The sequence below is a fragment of the Amblyomma americanum genome, chromosome 3 (assembly GCF_052857255.1).
Source record: "Amblyomma americanum isolate KBUSLIRL-KWMA chromosome 3, ASM5285725v1, whole genome shotgun sequence".
NCBI classification, from domain to species: Eukaryota; Metazoa; Arthropoda; class Arachnida; order Ixodida; family Ixodidae; genus Amblyomma; species Amblyomma americanum.
In genome coordinates, this window is record NC_135499.1 from 47,931,983 (window position 1) to 47,954,082 (window position 22,100).

General features: G+C 42.4%; 2 protein-coding genes across 2 annotated transcripts; one reads left to right on the forward strand and one right to left on the reverse strand.

Annotated features, from left to right (window-relative positions):
• Positions 1 to 3,225: 3,225 nt before the first annotated feature.
• LOC144124574 (complement inhibitor CirpT2-like) lies at positions 3,226 to 6,287 on the reverse strand. The gene is made up of 3 exons (XM_077657318.1): positions 6,134 to 6,287; positions 3,995 to 4,100; positions 3,226 to 3,447 (listed from the first exon to the last, which is right to left on the reverse strand). Exons 1-3 carry the CDS (start codon positions 6,225 to 6,227, stop codon positions 3,345 to 3,347), a joined length of 303 nt encoding a protein of 100 aa, XP_077513444.1. The 5' UTR covers positions 6,228 to 6,287; the 3' UTR covers positions 3,226 to 3,344.
• A 9,450-nt stretch (positions 6,288 to 15,737) lies between these two features.
• LOC144123710 (uncharacterized) lies at positions 15,738 to 17,006 on the forward strand. The gene has a single exon (XM_077656489.1). It carries the CDS (start codon positions 15,738 to 15,740, stop codon positions 17,004 to 17,006), a length of 1,269 nt encoding a protein of 422 aa, XP_077512615.1.
• The last annotated feature ends 5,094 nt before the right edge of the window (positions 17,007 to 22,100 follow it).

Genomic DNA, 22,100 nt, shown 5'->3' on the forward strand with positions numbered 1-22,100 from the left:
AAGCCTCATTGACGTAACCGCCCATGGCTTGCGTTCAACAGCGTGTGCCCTTAGATTCGAAGCCGACAGACATAGAGAGAGTGCAGGCAATAAATTATGACAGATAGTTTATCTGGAGACCAGCTATTGTTCACCGAGGAGTCCAGTGCTGGCTGCGGTGGACCGCACACGGCGCCATCAGAACCTTCAAACATTTCAAATCGAAAAGCAGGAGTATTCGCCCATTGGTGGAAGGCCAGAGGGGGCAACTTCTCATGCTTCCGCAGATAATGTGTTAAACGGCAAAAAGTATTCACTGACGTTGAAATCCAACGCCATGAAAAATGACATTGAAAATTGGCATTTTTAGAAAAACCCAATGACGCAGTAACTGTCTCACATATTTCGACGGACATCCTAAACGCGCCATCACAGAAGGTATAAAGGAGGTAGTGAAAGAGGAACGGAAGAAAGTTGTGCCGTATTGGAGGTCGCCGGAATAATTTCGACGACCTGGGATTATTTAACGTGCACTGACATCGCGCAACACACGGCCGCCTTTTGCGTTTCACCTCCATCGAAACGCGGCCGGCACGGTCGGGTTCGATCCCGGGTACTCCGGCTCAGTAGCCGAGCGCCCTCTTAGCTTATTCCTAGCTATGAATTTTTGCTTCAAGTGTCTATTTTGTCACACGCGTATTTTATTCCGGTTGCTCATTATTCCTCTCGTGTATTTTATATTTCACGGGGCCTTCCTACTCGCCAACGGCTGTAAACAAGGAATGCTTTGACTTTGACTTTGAAAGTGGCGATATTATGTACTGGGAAATGCTCTGACGAAGCGCAAGACATTTTTAAAGAATCACGCCAGTGCCGGAGTGAACCTGAGAGATTACATGCTTCCTCTCGGTATGTTCAGCCCTTCTTGTTGTAATGTTTTAAATTTGTGGATTCGCAATGTCTCTCTGTATTTTCCATCTTTTTCCGATTTGAAGCCTGGCTGATGAATAGACAGTTTAAGTGCATTGAAGTTTAGACAAGGTTCAATAAAATGTTCCGACATCGCCTTCTGTGCGATCTTTGCTCAGTCAGCTTAATTTCCGTTTAGTCTGAAACTTATTGATGGCCCCGTTTGTGCGCTATGTTGTTTCTTACAAGCGAAGCATTAAACCATGCAGATAACATTAGTGACGATGGGCTGTTAACGACAGCCGTTATATCTAGGATGAAATCGCTTGCCACGTTTCTAACAGTAGCGTCGCTTTGAAAATGCTTGCTTGTCTTGCATCTAGGTCGAGAGCGTGAGCTTACTGTCGACCGGGGTATTTTATCGAGCCTAGCGTGCACCACGATACCACTCAGTTTTGTATTGCGTCTGTGTGTTACCCTTGATGGGTCGAGAAATATTTTCTTGAAAAAAAACGTTGACAGAATAGGGTGGTATTTCTGCAGAACGTTTGCTATGTCGGAACGGTGTTCGTGTTTTCGTTATAAGTGCAGCAGGCTGCTCACCATTAATTTTATTTTATGTAGACCGCCTCATTTTAGACTGCTTTCTCGTTGAAAAGCATTATTAACGAAGGTTGGGCATGGTTTCTCTCAAATTACGGTGCTGTATAACAAGAGGTTTTTCGAATAATCGTCGTCATTGGCACGCATAATTACGCATGTTGCTGTCCTATAAATATGCCTTGCTTACAGTGTCTTGGAAGATAACTAGTGAACTCTAAGTGTTGCCGTCGGTTTGTAGGCTTCCTGTAGAGGGTGGTTTTATGCTGGCTATTTTCTAAACATACGGTAGTGTCGAATAATTGACGTGGTTTAGAGTAGTGAAAGGTAAATTTAATTCTAGGGTGCAACGAATTAAGGTACAAGACGAAGAGTTTTGAGGTCTCAGATCAATGTTGTCATTACATAAAAATGTCGTGTATGTTGACGCAGATTTATGAGTGTTTTTTTAATGAATTTTTAAATTTAGACTCCACTAATTCCACAGAAATGTTTCCATAACTGATGATGATTTATCCAAATATTTGAAAGTTATAAAAGAACTCAAAATAGTTGAGCGTGAGTACCAATTCAAGAAGGTCGAGATACTCAATATAGTTGAGCATGAATGCCAACTGAAGCAGGCAGAGAAACACTTCAGTTTCATGCGTGTGTGGATTTGAGATAGAGCGTTCGAGAGTGTGTGGACCTCTTCATTTATGAGAATATTGTGAGCACTTTTTGCGCTTTCGTCGTCGTCGCCTCTCTGGCTGCGACTTCATCCTCTTTTCATGCACTGTACATTCCCATCGTCATCGCTTGGTGCTGTTCGCTGGGAGCACGTCTTTGCCTGCGGGCTGGAATAAACGTCTCCCTTGAATTCTTCCCTTACAATATTTATGTACAAAGTGGCGACATCAAGTGTAACAACTGTGATATCCGTTGGGATAATGGCTGCGTAACTAAGCGACTATATAATTCGAAGAATGTGCGGTGTCTCTTGTACAAGGGAAGGAAAGAGGGTTGGAACATTTTCGTCGTGCGACATCAAGTGTAACCAGTGTGATATCCGTTGGGATAATGGTTGCGTAATGAAGCTACTACATAATTCGCAGAATGTGCGGTGTCTCTTGTACAAGGGAAGGAAAGAGGGTTGGAACATTTTAGTGGTTCAGAAAAGTTGACAGGTTCTTCCTAATCGTATTTTTTTTCAATACAAATGGCCTGCACGGGATGTGTGCTGTAAACCTTTCTTCAATGAAAACCTATGGTGATTCAGTTTCACTATGAAAGTGAACCTCTTCACATCGTGTACACAAGCTCAAGTTTAAAAAAGAAAAAATTACCCTGGAGGGTCGTACTCTACATGATACGCTTAAATTTCCACATTTCTTAGAACCGTAAAATCGAGTGGACTAAATTATCGGCGACCGATATTGGTAGGACCCTCCTAATGTTTATCTGTTGACTAAAAATCTGAAGAAATATCGTCATTGGTTTCTTTTACTTTTTGGTACGATGTCTTCTCTTGATGTATAGACTATTTGTATGGGTCACTCCTTTATTTAAATCTAGCGACTCTGTGCCTCAAAAAAAAATGTGCTGAGCTGACTCCAGCACTTCGCAAGGTCATAGTCGTTCTTTGCTGGCCGCAAAGAAAATGGCAGTTTATGCATTGTATGATACACATGCATTTTACTCTAAATTGCAAAGCGACTGTAAGGAGCGAGATTTAGAAATCAGAACGAATAAACTGCATACTTTGGCTGAGTTTGTATTGTATCTAGTAACGCAATGGACATTGGCTGCATCCTCCTGCAATTCACTTTCCATCATCCTCCATCTAAGTCCCGCTAGTAACCACGTGAGGCGGCATCCTACATGCAGGCATAGGTTGGGCAACAAGATGGGTAAGCAGCAGCGAGTCCTGGGTACTCGAAGCAGCGCTTGTCCATCGTTAAACTTGGTCGTGGCTCGCAGCTGCAGGGAGAAGGAATCAGAATGTAATCCCTACCAATACATTACTATTTAGATAAATTATTTAATAAAGAGGTATCAAAACTGAGCTCGAAAAATCAGAAAAATAAAAGCACCCCAACGTTAACATATATTCCATAACGAGATGAGGTCTTTCTAGATAATGACTTATAAACAAGGGCATGCAGCAACAAAAGGCTAATATATGTGATATCATCCTATCACTTTCATGTATATAGGAAATGTATTGCCATCTTCTCTTTCCTTAGGCTAATCACCGGCCGCGAAGAAAGTGGCAGTTTATGCATTGCATGATAGACATGCATAGGAGCAAACAATATCAATCAAAACTACTTTTTGCCCACGCGTGCAGAAGGCGAAAGAAAAAAATACTCGAAAACAATAAATGGTTGCTTGAAGAAAATAGTTCTTCGCATTTAAAAGGCAACCGGAAGATAAAACAGTTCTATAAACCGCAAAAAAGAAGTTATTCCCTAAAGTGCACGCATGACTACAGCACATATATCTGCAGCTCAACATTTGTACTTACTGCTCAACCTCCACCCTGCCATGGGCGCACGTAGCTTGGACGCACGGCAGCAGCAATGATTTCGACTCCCCGTTTCGGATCGCATGTCCTTTGTAGTGGCACTCTCCTGAAAAGACAGTGCGCGCGGAAAGCTGTTTCAGGACATTGTATTCTAAGCACTGAGAATCAGCAGGCACAGCAGAGAGCATATTCTCATTCGCTCGGTGAAAGCGCTACAACCTTGTCCCCCGTTTTGCTTTCGAGAGAAGATTAGTGACCGGCGAGAGTATCAACGAAATTTATCACTAAATTTTTCGCATACGTTAGAGTCAGCAATCTCAATATCTTCGAAAAAGGCTGAGTCTCTATATTTCAATGTTTCTTTAATTATAAATTTAATTTTAGCATAAAAAGATTAAAAAGCACAAGGACTACTAAGTGAAATAGCAGGTAAATCGATGCTTCAGAATTTGTGCAGAAATTCTGCGCGCAATGTGTGCATTCTGTGGTAGAACTCTCAGAATTGCTCTTTGGTAACCGGGAGGAATAAGAGCAAACCTGAAAGTTTAGTTACGTGCGCTTTATTTTTCACTCCGGCAAAGTATCAACATTCAAGAATCTCGCATTACAAAGTCTAGTTGCCTTATCTGAACCACATCCTGTGCTTTAAAGTTGCCGCCGGTTAATGTGCGTCGCAGGTTCGTTCTCTCGAATGCCGCCTGCTCGAACCTCTAATAGTCCCGCAGCCAGAGACACGACCGCTTTAGTGAAAGGAACACAGTGTTTGGTGTCGTTATTGTATTATTCTTAACGTCATGACACGCATACCGAGGCTTGGAAATGGACAAAAATATGGAGGGAACTATTGTTATTGGGTCCTCTATTAAAAAAAGAAAACCCTTTGTCTCCTCAGCGTCCTTCTGGCCTAAGAATAGCGACATACCGCATAATGTACTCCTGGTGAGTAGAGCGTTCTTAAGCCACCCTAAACTATTTTATCCCGTTAGCCATATCCAAAGAAAACAGCAGCCACTCAGTCATTCGCAGGTCCCTCTACGGCTGAGGCTTATTGCACAACACGAATCCACCTGTCTATGCGCGCGATAGCTATTGGAAACGACATTTGCTCTACCGCAGAAATTATATCTCTACGACGTCCCTTATACAGTGCCTGCTTTAAATGGGCTATTGAGAAACTACAAGGAGCGGCTGTAAGCGAAATTAGGTAGAATCACAACTAACTAAATATACAAAAAAGGGCTGGAGGAGAAGGCAGGGGCGGTTTTCAAATAAATTATCCGCCTGTGCGGATGTTAGTCATGTCCAAGCATGTCTGTTTCAACCGATGCCAACGCAGGAGGCCTCAAGCTAGAGGCGACCAAACACACACGTGGCTAATAATTATTTGGCAAACTGGCTGGCGGAAAGGTCCTCACATTTAGTGAAGAGAAAAGGGCAGAAGCAATAATTACGAACATCGCGAAACGCAAATTATAGCTGCGCAGATTTTATTCCCCCCTTCCTTACAGCTTTCACATCGGAAGATAAAGACAGCATACGTCGGTAACGTTAGGCATCATTTGAACTAAAACGCAGTGCTTGGAGAACAAAAATGAATGAGAAGATCTTCTTGTGCATATAGTTCGATACTTGCTTATTCTTATAGGAATGACCAACGATGAATGTTTCCATCCTTTGAGCAATGTTATTTCTAACAACCGCAGTTTAATAGACCTTTAGCGTATCAAAAACACGTAAGCTCAATTCCTCCCAAAAAAAGTGAACAAATTTGGACTGCATTTCCTCTGCCTTAATGAGAGATGACGGTGAATGAAGTTTTTTAAAAGATGGGTGAAGGAGCGGAGAAATAAGAATGCACAAGTGCAAGTGAAGTGTTAAAGGCCTGGAAGAGAAGTATTGTTTTCAACAACTCCCCTTTCGAAGAAAAAGAAGGTGCCTAAAGGTAATAATTTCAGTTTCAATGCAAATACTTTAAGAGAGGTTTTGTCTTAGATAAATTTCAAGAATTTCTGCAAAATATAAATTATCGTTGAAATATCAGACATAGAAGAAAGGTTGCTCATAAATAAGATTAATCATTTAATTTGAGTTTGTTCTTAAATGCAGAGTATTAGAAAAACAGCGTTGTTTTCTACAAACCTGCTGTGACTGTCCATTTCCAGGTTCTGAACGCCTCACAATGTATAGCACCGAAAACCACAAATGTAAAGAACGCAACAACTAGGGTCTTCATTTCTCTCGTGGCTTTCAAGTTCTGCGGATACCTGGGACGGATATAGACGCACGCAAGTTCCAACATTATAAAACAGGGAAGGCTTCTTATATATGTTTCGGAACAGCTTTACTTTTTCCCGAGCAGATTTATTTGTTCCCATGAGATTCACAATTTCCAGGACAGGCGATAAGGCAGGCAGATAGAGTACGCCAGCCAAAGGTCATTTGCTTTTTTTTTCTCTCGACATGCACGACACGTTTTTAGTGACTGACCAGATCGCATGGCCTTATCTCGGACCTTTCCACTCCTGCATCGTTATCGTTCGAACATCTTCACCGGTCTCTTTTAGTGCCCTTGGGAACCCGAACTGCGATAATGGACAATGAAACGCCTGCATAGACACGATCAATACTGGCAAGGTGTCGGGCGCTGCCGTCCGAATAAAATGAGCACCAGTTCTCAGTAGGTACCACCTGGGAAGTGCGATAAGTTAGCATGGATGCTTTTCCTTTAATTCTCTCGTCAAAATCAGCCAATACATTGACTCCAAGAATTGATAAGGACATCTTTCTTCGTATGACTGCAAATTATCAGTGCATGAAAATGGCTTAGAGTGACTGCAGTGTAACAAGTTAATTTATTGCATCTGTTAGGCAAAGAATTCAGTGCAGCAAGGAGTTGCAATCTTAGAGCTAACGTAAATACGCAGTTTATTAAACACAATCATAAACACTATGAAAACAAATCAGAGGCGCTTAAGCCGCAATTGCAGATATTGCCGCTCTTACCAGATGGGACATTGAGGGACATTGATTGTGAGAAGGGTAACTCTACATGCAAGAAATTTAGCTGTAACGTCCAGACTCTATATTATTTTGCCGACCGTTGACCAACTAGAGGCAAACAGTACGCAAAGCTAAAAACTAAAAAAACTAAAACTAAAACAAAACAAAAACTAAAACAAAAACTAAAAAAAGAGATTCTGAAGAGCTCCAGAGGGTGGAAGAAGGACTGAAGTTACATACAAGCGATTATTTGCCAATCTCGGCTTTCTAACAACTCCAGGTTAGTAACTGAAGTAGGCCATGAATAGGGGTCTATATCGGAGTGCCTTTCCTATAGAGAAACCGTAGGCTTGACGAGAAATGAAAATTTAACGGTTGAGCATTATGCGCAAAACAACTTGTTAGCTATTCGAGGTTGAGGATTATGCGCTACTAGTGGCTTTGGAAAAATTTTGAATGAGAATATTTGGAAAGATGTCGAAAGCATCACTGAGGCCCTAAACCTTGCCGTTTCTGGTAGAACATTCGCAGAAGCCGAATAAAGGATAAGAAAGCAGAAAGTTTGTTTCATTTTGTCTTTGGTGACTCGAAAGAAAAATGAATATCTGTAAAAGGGAAGAATTTGCGTGAGAGGAAAGATATCTGCGTACTAGAAAACAGGCGCAAAGAAAGAGAAAGGTCACAGAAACGCAGAAAAATTGGCGAGAGCATGTGTCGTGGAGCAGTGGGCTTGGCTTACTTTATTAAAAAGTGCTTGCGCGCAGACGTTAGATAACAGAATAAATTTACGAATATCAGTTTATTCATTATCAAGGAGACTATGCTGCATATTCCAGGGCGTGTTCGTCCCGGAAAAAAGAGGAAGAAATAATTGCTCTGAAAACTACTTAAAACATTTATTTCAAAGAATCAAGAGGGCGAATTGCTCTAACGAACACATCTTGTTCATTGCAAAAACAAACTTCGCCGGTGTGGTGCGTGTGCGCTGCGCACCACACCAGGCTTCGGCGCCTGTCCAGGCCACACGCAGTGAACCTGCGGCAGAGCCAGCTGCACCCCCCGGTGGAGTAGCTAACACTACTCCTCCACCGCCAAGACAGTCTGGGCAGGCCTCGGGTGGGCAGGCCTGAGGGCCTCTCCCAACACCTCAAGGTCCAACCCGAGTGTCCACTTGCCTTCTCCACGGTCGTCCAGTGCCTCTGCAGAGGCGATGGATACAACCCCAGGCAGCCTTGCGCCGTCCACGTAGTACGGACTGCGGGACATTTTGGATACGTTAAAAAAAGACAGGCCTCGAGTCACGGGGCCAAAATTGAGTTTATCGAGTTTTCTCTCAATAGATGCACATTTATTTACTTGTATTCATACTTTGAACTTTTTTTTTCCGCTCTTCTTACAATCTTTATAACAGCGCTCTTTGTTTCTTTTTTGTTGCTTTTATTGTTATTGCTTTAACCCTTATTGATTTTCTACACACATTGGTGATTGTGTATTTTTTTTCAGTGAAGTGCCGAAGCATGCCACTGCCCACTTGCTGTACGAGTGTGGGGACCTTGTCAAGCGTTAACCGCTTTTATCCCCATCCCCTCCAACACTGCATGGTGATGGAAATAAACTATTATTATTATTATGTTGGCTTTCATAATAGTACGAAACTGCGGAGGACATTTAAGTATAATAACATAAAAGTCGTCTCAAACTCAATTTGTCTTTTTGCTTTATGTCGGCAGGAAACCAATTTAAGACCTCAGCACACGAATGTCCATAAGAAATATACTGACTTCCGTCTTTACCAAGAAGGGGCAAGCAGGATCTAGGGAGGCGTAGCCATCATTGTGAGAACTGTAGTAGCATCATGTGAGCTGAAACTGAAATTCAGACTCGAAGCTCTAGCCGCCACTGTGGTTGCTTAGAGAACAATTACACTTTGCTTCGTATATCTTAAGCCATACTTCAGTGTGACACTCCATGAATTAGAGAACTTTTTGGAACAGTTACCAGATCCATACCTGCTAGTTGTAGATTTTAATGCACTCTTGTTTTTGGGGCAGTGAGAAAACTGATACAACAGTCAGCTAATAGAGCAATTTATACTATCTAATAATAATTCTTTACTGAGCACAGGTAAACCTACTTATTGCTCCCCTAGCTCAGTCAAAATCGGCGTTTTTAAATTTGCCTTTTATTTATCCGTCAGTTTTTAGCCATTTTCACTCGGATGTTTTAGACAATCCTTAAGGAAGCGATCATCTGCCTGTTGAAATCAGCCTGTTATCTCCACAATCAATCCCTCCGACAAAAAAACAGCGTTGGAAGCTTCACTTAACAGGCTGACAACGTTTTGCAGCACAACCCACTTTAGAAAATATTGTTTTAGAAAGTATTATTGTAAGTGAAATATATGACGGGTTCAAAAATTTTATTCTTGCTGCCAAACACATGGGTATCCTTTAATGTTCAGAAGTATTACGACATAGCCATAAACTGTGCGGACATGAGATTGCAAAGAAACGAAGAGACAATAAAATGAAGCTTGGGGTATATTTCGGAGATACTCCACACAGAAAAACGTCATAAACAATAAAAAAGGAAGAGATAAAGCTGGGTACGTCCGTCGCAATGAAAAAAAAAACTTTCATGCAGAATAACGTTTCCTCCATAAAGAGCCAAAATGGCCGAAAAAATTGTTGCAGTAGGATTATAAATAAATGGCGACTTCTCCCCGTTCGCGGTCCCTGTTTTCACAACCCCTGGTGATCATACAAATATAAAAGACAAGCAAACATATTGGTGAACATTTTTTCACTTTGTCTGGTTCCCGCTTTCCAGAATCGTTTTGAAATTAAAAAGCGCAGCCGAAAGACAAAACTGCGGACGACTGGCAGTGCTCACAAAGAATGTAATAGTTTAAATGCACTTCAAACAAATAACAGAGTACTTTCTTCCGGTAACGGACAGCACCAGGCCCAGATGAAATTCATTGCGAAATAATCGCTAATCTTTCCGAACCCGCTGTAGAGTTTCTTTAACAAGGTATGGGTATGCGGGAAAAAACCGCAAGCTTAGAGAAAAGCCATTATTGTATCTTTGTTGAAGTCGTGAAATGTGCCTATCTCCCCTGGATGATAAAGGCCCATATCCCTAACAAGCTACCTTGCTAAAGCGTTTGAAAACGTTCTGAATATTAGCTAATGTTTCTACTTGAATCACGTGAACTTCTTGACATTCATCCCTCTGTATTCAGAAAAGCGTGCTCAACCGCTGACCACGTTCGCTGTGAAAACACAGCACGATAACCATTTATATACAGACGGCACTGTATTACTGTCCTTGTAAGGGATCGATGATGCGCAGGGTCACTTGGACCGGTCGTTTGGTCTGGGCGCCTCACCGCTGCAGCCTGCCGCCTCCCTTTTAACCCCCCCCCCCACCCCCCACGCCGGCGACAGGCCGCTGCGGGACGCGCCGAAAACAAACATCTGTCTTAGTGTCAAGCACCCCGGGCAGCGGTGGCCGCGCGCTTTGTTCTCGCCCTCCAGGGCTGTTTTGCGCCGGAGGTGCCCTTTGTCCTGACAGACACCAGGCACGACGGGACCTTGCGACGAACATCTTTTTTGTAAGTTTTTGAAAAATGGCAGCCTTGTCAAAAAGGGGGAAAATAAAAATGACGAATGGGCAGCGACAGCTATATTAGAGAATAATTGGCAGTGCCTTAGCTCAGCTATACCAGGATATACGTAGCGAGAGCTGTAGTTCTCCGCTGATTACGCATGTTGCCGAGTTTGTTGTGACTAAAATTGTAAGCATTGAAGAAGTATTTGGTGGGACACATTGTTATTTATTCAATTGTTTTGACAGAGATAGACACTGCCCGATGATCGGTACAGTAACACGCAGTTGTCTCAATGCTGCCTACACAGCATTTAGACTGGTTGCTTCCTCTCAGGTCAATCCTTCCGACCCAGGATCCGGATCACCCTAGTTCGAACCCGACCGTGGCGGCTGCGTTTCGATGGAGGCGAAATGCTAAGGCTCCCGTGCGCTGCGCGATGTAGGTGAACGTTAAAGATCCCCAGGTGCTCGAAATTATTCAGGAGCCCTACACTACGGCACCTCTTTCTTCCTTTCTAATTTCACTACCTCCTTTAGCCCTTCCCATACGGCGCGTTTCAGGTGTCCAACGATATATGAGACGTACTGTGCCAATTCTTTTCCCCAAAAAACCAATTATTATTATTATTATTATTATTTACTTTACGGAGAGGATTATAAACCTTACGGAAATTAAAGGACGGGCCCCTCTTGTCTTGTTCAACCCACCACGTTAATAGTTTGACATGATTGGACGCTACCGGATATGGGCCGGGCCTTTAGGTCTTTCAAACCAGGGTCCGGAGCACTAAAACATTTTTCTGAGCTAAGGTCAGATGTTATGCTTTTTCGGCTATGCCGAGTAGAAGCCTCCCTTAGTGTTAGCCACTTCTACCTTTTTGTTGTTTAACCCTTTTGCAGCTTTAAATTGTATATTCTGAACCATTGCAACTTTTATGTCATGTAAATTTTTTGTATAAAGCAGGCAAGTCCTACTTTCTTTATACCTGCATCTTAATACGCCGCAAGATCGTCTCTGACAGAGCACCCCTCAAATCAGTCAAATCAATCAAAATCGTCTCTGGCGGTGGGCACCCTTGGTGAAGGTAGATAAACCCTGTAAGTAGGCGCTAACACTTTACTCTCCTTTTTGATTCTGAGAAAGCCTATGACACGACACACACATTTGTGACTCTACTTCGGCATTCGCTGGAGAATTCTGAAATCTTTAAGCGACTTTTTTTCAATCGCTCATTTCAAAAACGTCTCGGTGCGACGCTCTCAAGGAATTTCACTCAAGAGGACGATGTACCTTAAGGGTGCATTTTAAGTGCTCCACTCTGCATATTAAAAATCACTTCCATAACAAAAATAATTACAAAGTGAACCATGTATTCAGCCTGTGTCGAAAACCTCCCTATCGCTTGGCCATCTTCTATAGTATCATCAAACGTGACAAAAATACAGATGACAGTAAATCGACTAATGACATGGGCCGATGGAAACGGCTTCAACTTTTTCTCGCAAAAGTCAATACCTGTTCTGTTCTCGCTTAGAAGAGAACTGAACACTGCTCCCACCTTTAATGTGAATGAAATCGTGCTACCAGTAAATGACGAATGCAATTTTTTAAGGGTAGCTTTTGACAATAAACTAGCATTCCTTCCTCATTTAAACACCCTCGAAAGAAAAACCTCCAAACATCTCAGCATACTCAAAGTCCTCTCACGGATGCACCGAAAGTATTATAGGACATAACTTTTACAATTTTACCACTCTGTTGTACACCCGTACTTAGCTTGCGGGTTACACTGTATGGGTCTGCAGGACCATCACACCTAGAACGACTGGACCCAGTGCATAACTTTGGTTAACGTCTTTCAGCTGGTGCATATAGAACCTGGCCTGTAAATAGCTGGCCTCTATGCCGAAACAAATGAATCCAGTCTCGAAGACAGAAGAACCATGCTTTCATGCTCATGTCCTGAAAATACGATGCCGACGAAAACATTTGTTACCCAATATTCACAAGAATTCATATGCCAAACACTGTTAATTAGCAAGCCCCAAGCGATCTGACCTTTGCTACTCTGCTTCCAGGATAAATGCAGAGGCATAAAAGTACTGGATACCCTTCCCAGTGTTGCCTCGGGAAACAATCCGTTGCCTTCATGACACACTTTTCTAAGTGTGTGTGACTTCGCATTAACATACATTCGAAAAAAGAAACACTAATGAAACTCATATTACGGGAATGCGTGGCATTTAAAAAAATATGTGAACTCCACTCACAGCTCAAAAACAGCATACTATGTCGGAAGTGCGGTAGTACAAGGAAACTGGCAAAAATATTAAGGTTTCTAAACTGTGCATTCATTGTTACTGCGAATGTTATGTTGTTTCTGAATCTGTAGGCAGAATAATTATTCAGAGTATTTAAAGCAGTGTAATCTGCACAGACTCAGCTTGCTCTCGGTACTACATTCCGGAAATAAAATAAAACCCTTAGCAGAAAGTAGATAACAAAGTACACTGAATTGAAAGTCACAATACAAGGATAAGTGAAAAGATTTTGCTGACTACCAAGCCTTGTCCGAAAAGATGGTAATGAAAGAGTTGACCTATGTAATGCATAAGCCCGCGGTCGTGAAATCTAGAAAGAAAGCGCTCCTCATAGTGACTGCATGGAATTAGTATTGAGAAATTGAAGGCTTACTTGCAGCCAACTTGGGAAAACGGAATAAATAACATGTTGCATTTTGTAAATCCGGTCCAGGGCGAAAGGAAGACCTGCACGCACCAGGAAGGTTTTATACACATAATTTTATGTCGTCTCCGCATTGGATACACACCCTAAACACAACTACTTGCTGAAAAAACAAGTGAAACCTGTTTGTGAAAACTGTGGAACTGAGCTTACAGTAAATCACGGTTTATTCTCGTGTGTGAAACTTGAAAAATGAAGGAAAATTTACACAATTTTAAACGAATGCATTCTTTTTCACCAAACACTCTTCTTAGGTGATATAAAAATGATATATCTTTGTATATCTTGTTTTTAGCTTTTTACGAGAGGCTAGCTTTTTCAAGAGTCTCCACATTTCAACCCAATGCCTCGCTTGTTTTTTTTACACCTCAGACACTTTCTCATTCGTGAGAGGAAGGCTGAGGCCTTTCTTTCATTGGTTAGGAGCCTCGAGACCCGTGCCCAGCTAAGGATGGCCGCTGAGGTTCCTCAACCCTCTTTAAGGCTTTTACTTGTAGCGATTTCTAAAATTTATTTCCTTACTGATCACGAGGTAGTACTAATGTTTTAGGTCCCCTTACACCGCCCGTTATATTTCACAATTCTATAAAATTCTCCAGAAAACTTACCCTATGCCTTGAGCTTGGTGCATGATGGCCCTAGTTGCCTACGTGGCATTAAACTCAACACAAAACAATACAGCACAGATGATTATGAATCAACATTTATTGGGCTCAAAATAAATCGGTGGTGCACGCAGGCACCGGACGGTTTGGTTCCCTAGTTATGGGATCTATATGTTCCCAGCAGCTCCTGGCCCCTGTCCGTCAGTGTGAGCTGAATCGATAGGGCGGTTTGTGTTAGATACAGCACAGAAGCATGGTGGGCATTAAACAGGGGCAACTTTGTAAGCGAAACTACTGCACACGGTTGGTGATCAACATATGGCAGCGATCTCGGAGCTTTGAATGCTAGTCACAGGTATGCCTTGCTTGCCCAGCAAGCCATGTGGAGTACCTTGTGCCCAAAAAATCCTCCAAATCCTGTGGCATGGAGGCAGTGCATTTGATACGCTGTGTGAGCAGGTGCACTCCATTGGGTTTCTCGTTGCTTTGATGGGTAATTTCATAATTAGTAATACCATGTCCCTAAATCAGACCGTTTGCAGAAAGGGACCTCGGTGAGGCTCGTACGACCGGTCTTTTGCATGAACAATAAAAAATGCATAACATGCCTGATAAGGTGTAAACAACTCTCTGCCTGACGGCATTTTGGCCTGTAATAGGGGAAGGTCAGTTGCTGCGTACTTTGGATACAATGAAAGCGATCCCCACGACCGAAAAGTTCATTACAAGTGGACTCTGCTCCATCTACACTGCGCTAAAAAAAATCTGCGAAACATAAGGTAAAGCATGCAAAAAAAGTAATATTACACATTAGTGAAAAGATACAGCGCAGCAAAAAAACATTAAAGTTGCTTCTCTAGAAGTGTTACTATGGGAAACGTAAGAAGGAAGAACCTGCGTTCTTGCCTGTTTATTTTTTTCATAGGTGCAATGTCCTTATGAAATGCGCTTGAGGTTTCTTGCTTCTTTTTTGTTTTCAATTTTTTTAGCCAGAGTGCTCTCTGTCGATTACATGAGTGAACGTCACAAATTTCGCAAAATGCAGTCCTCGTAGGCAAATCATATTTCACTGTGCTTGTTCCTTGCAGGTCTACCTATCCCATGGCGAAATCATGCCTGTGGGCATGTGGGTAGCCCTGGTTATGGTGCCGCATCGCTCACAATTTTGCAAGGGAGGAACCTTTCTGCTGTGGACCTCCTCTACGCTGAAGCGACGAAGTCTTATACCCTAGTTACACGGCCGGCTTAACCGCGGTTAAGCGCAACCGTGGTTAGGCGGAGTTAACCTTGGTTATCGTGAACTGCAGTTTGGTGGTGTTACCCGTGGAAATTTGTTCTCGGTGTGCGCAGTTGTGTCGGTCACGTTGTTGCTCCAGAAGAGAAATCTGCACGGCTAATTTAACGCAAATGGTACACAAAATCTTACCTAAAACACAAACGTAGGAAGTTTTCTTCGAACGAAGTTTGGTTACATCTGTGCAGCGAAATTTGTTGTCCCGAGGTTATTGAAAGTCAGACAAAATTTAAGAAAGTCTTTCGACATTGGGTGCAGTCGACTCCGCAGGCGACCCGAGAGCCTAGTCAATCCACGTCTGCTTTGGCTCTCTGCGACTTGCCGCCCGTCTTCCTGCCGCGCTCCACGTTTCATTTTATCAACTATTTTCCTATTTTAATTGTTTGCTAGATTAAGTGTTATTTTAAATTCTCTTCTATCATCTCTTATTGTGGTTTGAGTGTGAGTGCCGTGGCGCCGTGCGTCGGCGCGAAGTCATACATCGTGATGGCTCACAGCAAGCCGGTGCCGGACGCTGTGGACAGAAGCTGCGGGTTCCTGGCTATGTTCGCCGCCTGTCAGACGGAGATGCAGCAGCGACGTTTGCGGCAGCTCGCAATTCTCGACGAGCTGGAAGAACGGCAAGCTGAACAAGATCAAGCGGAGAGAACGTGCAGGCGTCTGCAAGCCTTAGCTGCAAGGCTGTGCTCGCGTGAGCGTAGTGTGTGGACTTACCCCCGGGAAACGTCGTGGTATGAAACAATTCTCCCGCACCTTCCGGAGAGTGGCTTCAGAGAAAATTTTCGAATGACCAGGAGCACATTTCAGTACATCGTGGGTGTGTGCGAGTGCATGAAGCGGCGCGATACGAACATGCGCAAGGCGATACCGCTGCGCAAACGTGTGGCGATTGCCATATATCGCCTAGCCACCTCAGCAGAAGAGAGAACGGTCGCAAATGTGTTTGGAGTGAGCCGCTCATCAGTAAACAATATTGTGAGGGAGTTTTGCGACACGATGGTGGAAGTGCTGGAACCTCGGTATATAAAAATGCCGAGGACGCACGAGCTGGCTGAACATCTCCGGCAGTTTGCAGCAGTTGCAGGCTTCCCGCAGGGCGTAGGAGCTGTCGACGGCTGCCACATTGAAGTTTGTCCACCCTCGGAACACGCTGTGGATTACCACAATTATAAGGGGTGGTACAGCACAATTCTTTTGGCGGTCGCAGACCACCGGTACAAATTTTTGTACACGAACACTGGCTCTCCTGGCCGAAACCATGATGCTGCAGTTTTTGAAGTGTCGCGGCTTCCAAAGATTCTGGACAGCGATTTGTTCAAGAGGGAAGTGAGCGAAATTGAAGGTGTGCAGATTGGGCCTCTCTTCCTTGCCGACCAAGCTTTCCCATTGCAGAAGAATGTAGTGAAGCCCTTCCCACATTCCGGCATTATCGGTTCTGATGCACAGGAATTTAATTTTCGCCTTTCTCGTGCCAGACGTGTGGTGGAAGATGCTTTTGGGAGCCTCAAGGCACGCTTCAGAATTCTACTGAAGGGCCTGGAATGTGACATTGTTAATGTACCCTATGTCATTCGAGCATGCTGTGTCCTTCACAACATATGTGAAGAACTTACCGACAGCTGTGACTCTAACTGGCTGGATGTGGTGCATGTAGAAGACAGGCGACGGCCACAGCCCGTCTGCACAAGCAGTCAAGTGGAACCTTCAGGGGTGGCCGTAAGAAATGCCCTGGCAAAGCACCTTGCTTCAAAGTGAAATGCCTTGCATTTACTGCCATGTTGGTGCACGAGTTTATTTCAGTGTGTTTTGTGGCATACAGGTTGAAAATATTTATCCAACTGTGCATATGCCGGATGTTTCAAGGAAGGCGATCACTAATTTTTCAAAATAAGGTTTTTGAGGCAACGAGAAGCAATTTGCGGCATAGTAGTACGAGCGTTGGCGGACGTCAAAAAACAGGCGAATCATCTTAACTAGCGAAGTGCATAACTAAGTTATAATAGTTAGCTTTTAACTATTACCAATAGGGACTTGATTGCAATTAGAGGATTGTAGCCGGCCAATAGTAATAGCCATACCAGTTCTTGAATTTCAAAAACGCCATTTCTCTTGCCGCTGTGGCACAACAAAATTTGGCTATTTCGACTAGTTACGACTCCTGGAGGGGTTGCTTTGCCTACATACTGTTCGAAAGTGCATGTATTATAGCTCGATGTAGCCAAATTCTGTCATGCCACAGCGCCGAGGGTAATGGAATTTTCGAATTTCTAAACTGATATGGCCATTCTTAACGGTCTGCTACAAATCTCTAATTGCAAGCAGGTGTCTTTTGGTAATAGTTTAAAAGTTAACTATTAGAATTTAATGACTTAGCTATTTAACATGATTCACCTCAAAAACGCTATCTTTAAACATGAGTGATCACCTTCCCTGAAACACCAGATATGTGATTTTAAGCTGCTTTTGGTTCATCTGTGTTCATTCCTCATTTTCATATGTGGAATCTTTGCAACCGTTCTGCAGTCTGAACAGGAAGTGATGCCTCCATTCCATGTAGGAAAAACAACTGCGCTTAACAGACGAAGACAGAGGCAGAACATAGACATAGTCTTCGTCTGTAAGCACGCAGTTGTTTTTCAAAGAGCATGAACAAACTATCTCATCAAAAAGTTCAGAAGACGGAAATTGCGGCAAAACTTAATCGCTCAGCAGTATAAACATGCAGCCACAAACTGCAGTGTGTGCCTGCATAGTCCACCCCTCAGTTCATGGCTTCTGTTCTATATGCAGGGAGGAAATTTAGGTGCCTTATGATTTCGGTGTGCCAGAAACGTTTGTGACCACTTGTACATTAGTAACTAGACAAGTTCTTGCATTGTCCATGTCAACTTTGAGGAATTCCAGAATAGTTGGAACAGGTTTCTGCATAAGCATTGTCAACAGCATATCGTAACTGGCATTGCCTTGCTTGTTACAGACAGGACAGAATCAATTATTCTTTATTCTCCTTGGATTGCAAATAGTCCTTCATCACCTGTATCATGCCCTTCTGCACCTCATTGCTCTCTTTCTGGAGCACGATGAGTTGCTTTCGCAGCTCGCTTCTTTCCTTCGCAGCCTTGGCTGCACGTTCCTCAGCCTGTTGATGCATGGCCATCAGCTCACGAAGCAGTGAGCTGGAAGGCCGCTTCCTGCGAAGATTAGATTTTCCGCATCGCTCCCCACTTGTCCCCTGCTCCCTGCCTGCTGGCTCGCTGCCTGCCGTGCTGTCATTACCCTGCAGGGAATTGTAGCGGGTACGGGTATCAAGTTTTCTTCGTACTAAAAGACAATCTCTTGCCCAGTTTGGGCTGGATCCTTTGGCATCTGTGAATGGAGGAAAAAAGAGAAAATGACAAAGATATGTCAGCCACTAAAATACAGAATCATATGATGGTTGGCAGGGAAGTAAAGCCTTGATCACAGACTCTTGAAAACATAACAGGACAAGATACAGAGAAATCGCAGGGGGATCAGAGAGCTTCCTACTCATTAGTAAAAACAGACTGTCTTACGGCGCAAACTTTGCATTGCCTCTTGTCCTTGTGTAACTCTATTAATGTTTGAATGTGAGGAAATTCTTGTGCTGGAGCACCATGTCAATTTTACACTGAACCCAACATGGCTGCCACATGTTGTGGAGAAATGACTTATGATGGCCCTGCTGCTACATACGCCACTCATGTCAATAGTGGCACGCTGTCCAATCCCTGCAAAAAATTTCTTGTACTTAAACTTTTCTTGTCAAAGAGCATATATGAAGCCTCACTGAAAAGGTCTGGGCCGTCACATTTTGAGATGATGTCCAAGAACAAAAACCATTTTGTAAGGAAGCTACTGAAAACACTTTATAGGACTGTGCGTAAGGTCCTCCTTATCACTTACTTATTTGCCACATTGGTTTTTAATGTTTTTGTTGGGTTTTCGACAAGTATGATTTCTTTCATGTGTTCTTGTTGATATATACCTTGCTGTTATGTTTGAAAAGTTTGAAAAGTATTTATTTGAAGTGTGTTTCATACACTTCAGGAAGGAGGCCAAAAGGCGTGTTGCCTGACGAGGGCCTTCCTCCCTGGGGGTAAGCAAACTGCACTCGGCGCATACACACACAAAATAAACAAATGCAATAAATGTAGCGGTCGCCATTACACTTGCTGGCATGTTAAAAGAAAAACAAAGGAAAAACTGTACAACAATGTTAAGGTATCTTCGAAGTTGTTAAGATGCGTGCTGTTGGGTTACAGGGAATTATAAAAAGGAAAAAAAATATATACAATCATGTTGACTGTTATCAATTTATAATATGTCACAGGATGTACCGGTTAGTCATGTAGTCAACAGTGCAATCACTTTTCTCTTGTATATTTTTTGAGTTCTGCTTTGATGGAGGAGGTCATGAAAATTTCTGTTTTCATTCAAAAAGGTAGTCATCTGATATCTAATCGTTTGGAATCCGTAATTTGTTCTTGATTTTGGTGCTCTTATTGTCATGTGTCGAAGGGGATATGGGTTTTGCGGTAGCTCTGGTGTTGCACAAAAATTAGTTTGAAGATGAAATCTGTTATATGTTTCAAGTGCTAGCCGAAGAGTTATTAATTGAAAAATTGTCAGTAACCCCAAGCTGTTCCACCACGAGTTAGTGTATCCAAGTAGCCTAGATTAGCAATTGCTCGTATGGCCTTTTTCTGTAGTAAAAACAAAGCATTTAAATTAGTCTGTGTTGAGTCTCCCCATATCAGTAAACAATAGTGAAGATGTGAATGAATTAATCTGAAATAAAGTTGCTTTATGAGCCATACTGGCAATAGAAGTCTAAATTTATTTAGAAGGCCCACTGATCGCGAAATTTTTTTTCTTACTTGATTAATATGGTCAGTCCACAACAGGTGTTCATTAAATATAACTCCAAGGAATTTTATTGACTGTACTCGTTGTAAAACATTCGAATTGTATAATATGATTGGCTCATTATCTATGACTTTATTTTTAGCTCTGAATATTACATACTTCGTCTTCGTGATGTTTAGTTCTAACCTGTTGGCCCTCAACCATAATGTAAGGTTTTCTAACCAGAGATTAGCTCTACATTCTATTGCTTGTAAACTCGCGTCATGAAAAAAAATATTTGTGTCGTCAACGTATAAAACTGTTTCGGAGGAAGGAAGAATATTAACAATGTCATTTATGTGAACTAGGAATAGAATAGGACCCAGTATTGAGCCCTGTGGCACACCAGTGCGTATAAGGCCGTGGCTTGAAGGTATGTCGTTAATCATTGTGAATTGTACTCTGGATGAAAAGTAGCCCTGAATAAGATTAAGTGCGGAACCTCGTATCCCATAGAATTGTAATTTGCGCAGTAAAATTTTGTGACAGACTGAGTCGAAGGCTTTTCTAAAGCCTAAGAATAGTCCAAGTGTAAAAATTCTGTTTTCTATATTGTTAATTATTTTATCCTTTATGTGAAGTAAAGCTTTTTTTGTAAATTTCCCTTTCTGAAAGCCATATTGTTCTTTCGCAATAGCTCCGGTCTTAATGAAGTACGAAGTAAGGCGGGTATTGATGACTTGTTCAGCAATTTTTGAAAAGACCGGTAAAACGGATATTGGGCGATAATTGTTAGGATCATTATAGCTTCCTGTCTTATGTACCACACAAACTCTTGCTATCTTTAATTTATCTGGAAACCTGCCTTCTTTGAGCATTTGGTTGCATATATGGGACAACAAAGGTGCGATAATATCAGATACGGCTTTCACTACCTCGCCCTTGATGTTATCAGCTCCAACGGAGCAGTTATTGTTTAGACGTATTATATACGAAGAGATTTCGGCTGTAGTTGTTGGGGAAAGAAATATCGAAGGCTTTGGTATGCCTTTAAGATATGACATTGGATCAGTGCATGTTGTTTGCACAGACTGATTTTCACCAACCGTCAGGAAGTGTTCGTTAAACATGTCTGATAAGGGACGACCTCTGAGTGGAACGCCATCTACCACAATCTCTACTGGAGTTGGCTCGGTTCGTTTTGATACTAAATTGTTGTATGACCTCTATATCTGATTAGGGGCAAGTTTATTAGCGAACGCTTTTGCGTAATATTCCTGTTTTGCGGTTTTTAGATCAGTGTTGAGCTTATTCCTTAGAGCTTTATGCAAGTTTAGTATATTGATGTCCTTGTGCTTCAAAAAATCAGCAAAGAGATTGTGTTTTTGCCTTATTCTTTTGTACAGCTCTTTCGTAACCCACGGTTTCTTAGACTTTTTGTACCTAGAGCGGCGGACTAGAGGAAAGGCTTCATAATAGGCATCTTGAAATTTTTTTTCAAAGACATCGTAACAGCGACTAGGATCTTCTTCATTAAAAACGGGTGACCAGTCCACCTCTGAAATCATGCGTCGAAAGCAATTAATAGTTTCGTCATTAACTTTCCGATAGAAAGTGTTAGCTGCGCTATTAGAAAAAGTTTTCCTCGAATGGGGCAAAAAGACAAAAAATGGAAGATGGTCGCTAACATCGCAGGTCATCACACCCGACTGTACATCATTTGGTAAAAAATCAGTTAAACATAAATCGAGAGCAGTTCTGGTACTTGTGGTAATTCTTGTTGGCAGGTTTATAACATTTGCACAGCTGTAGGAAGACATCATACCAATAAAACTCTTATAAACTGTATTCTCAGTCAAAATATCTATGTTAAAATCACACAGCACGACAACAGATTGGCTATGTCCTGTAAACGAGTGAAGTACACTGTCAAGGTAGGAAAAAAAACGTTCAACTTTACCAGACGGGGGTCTATAAACAAGA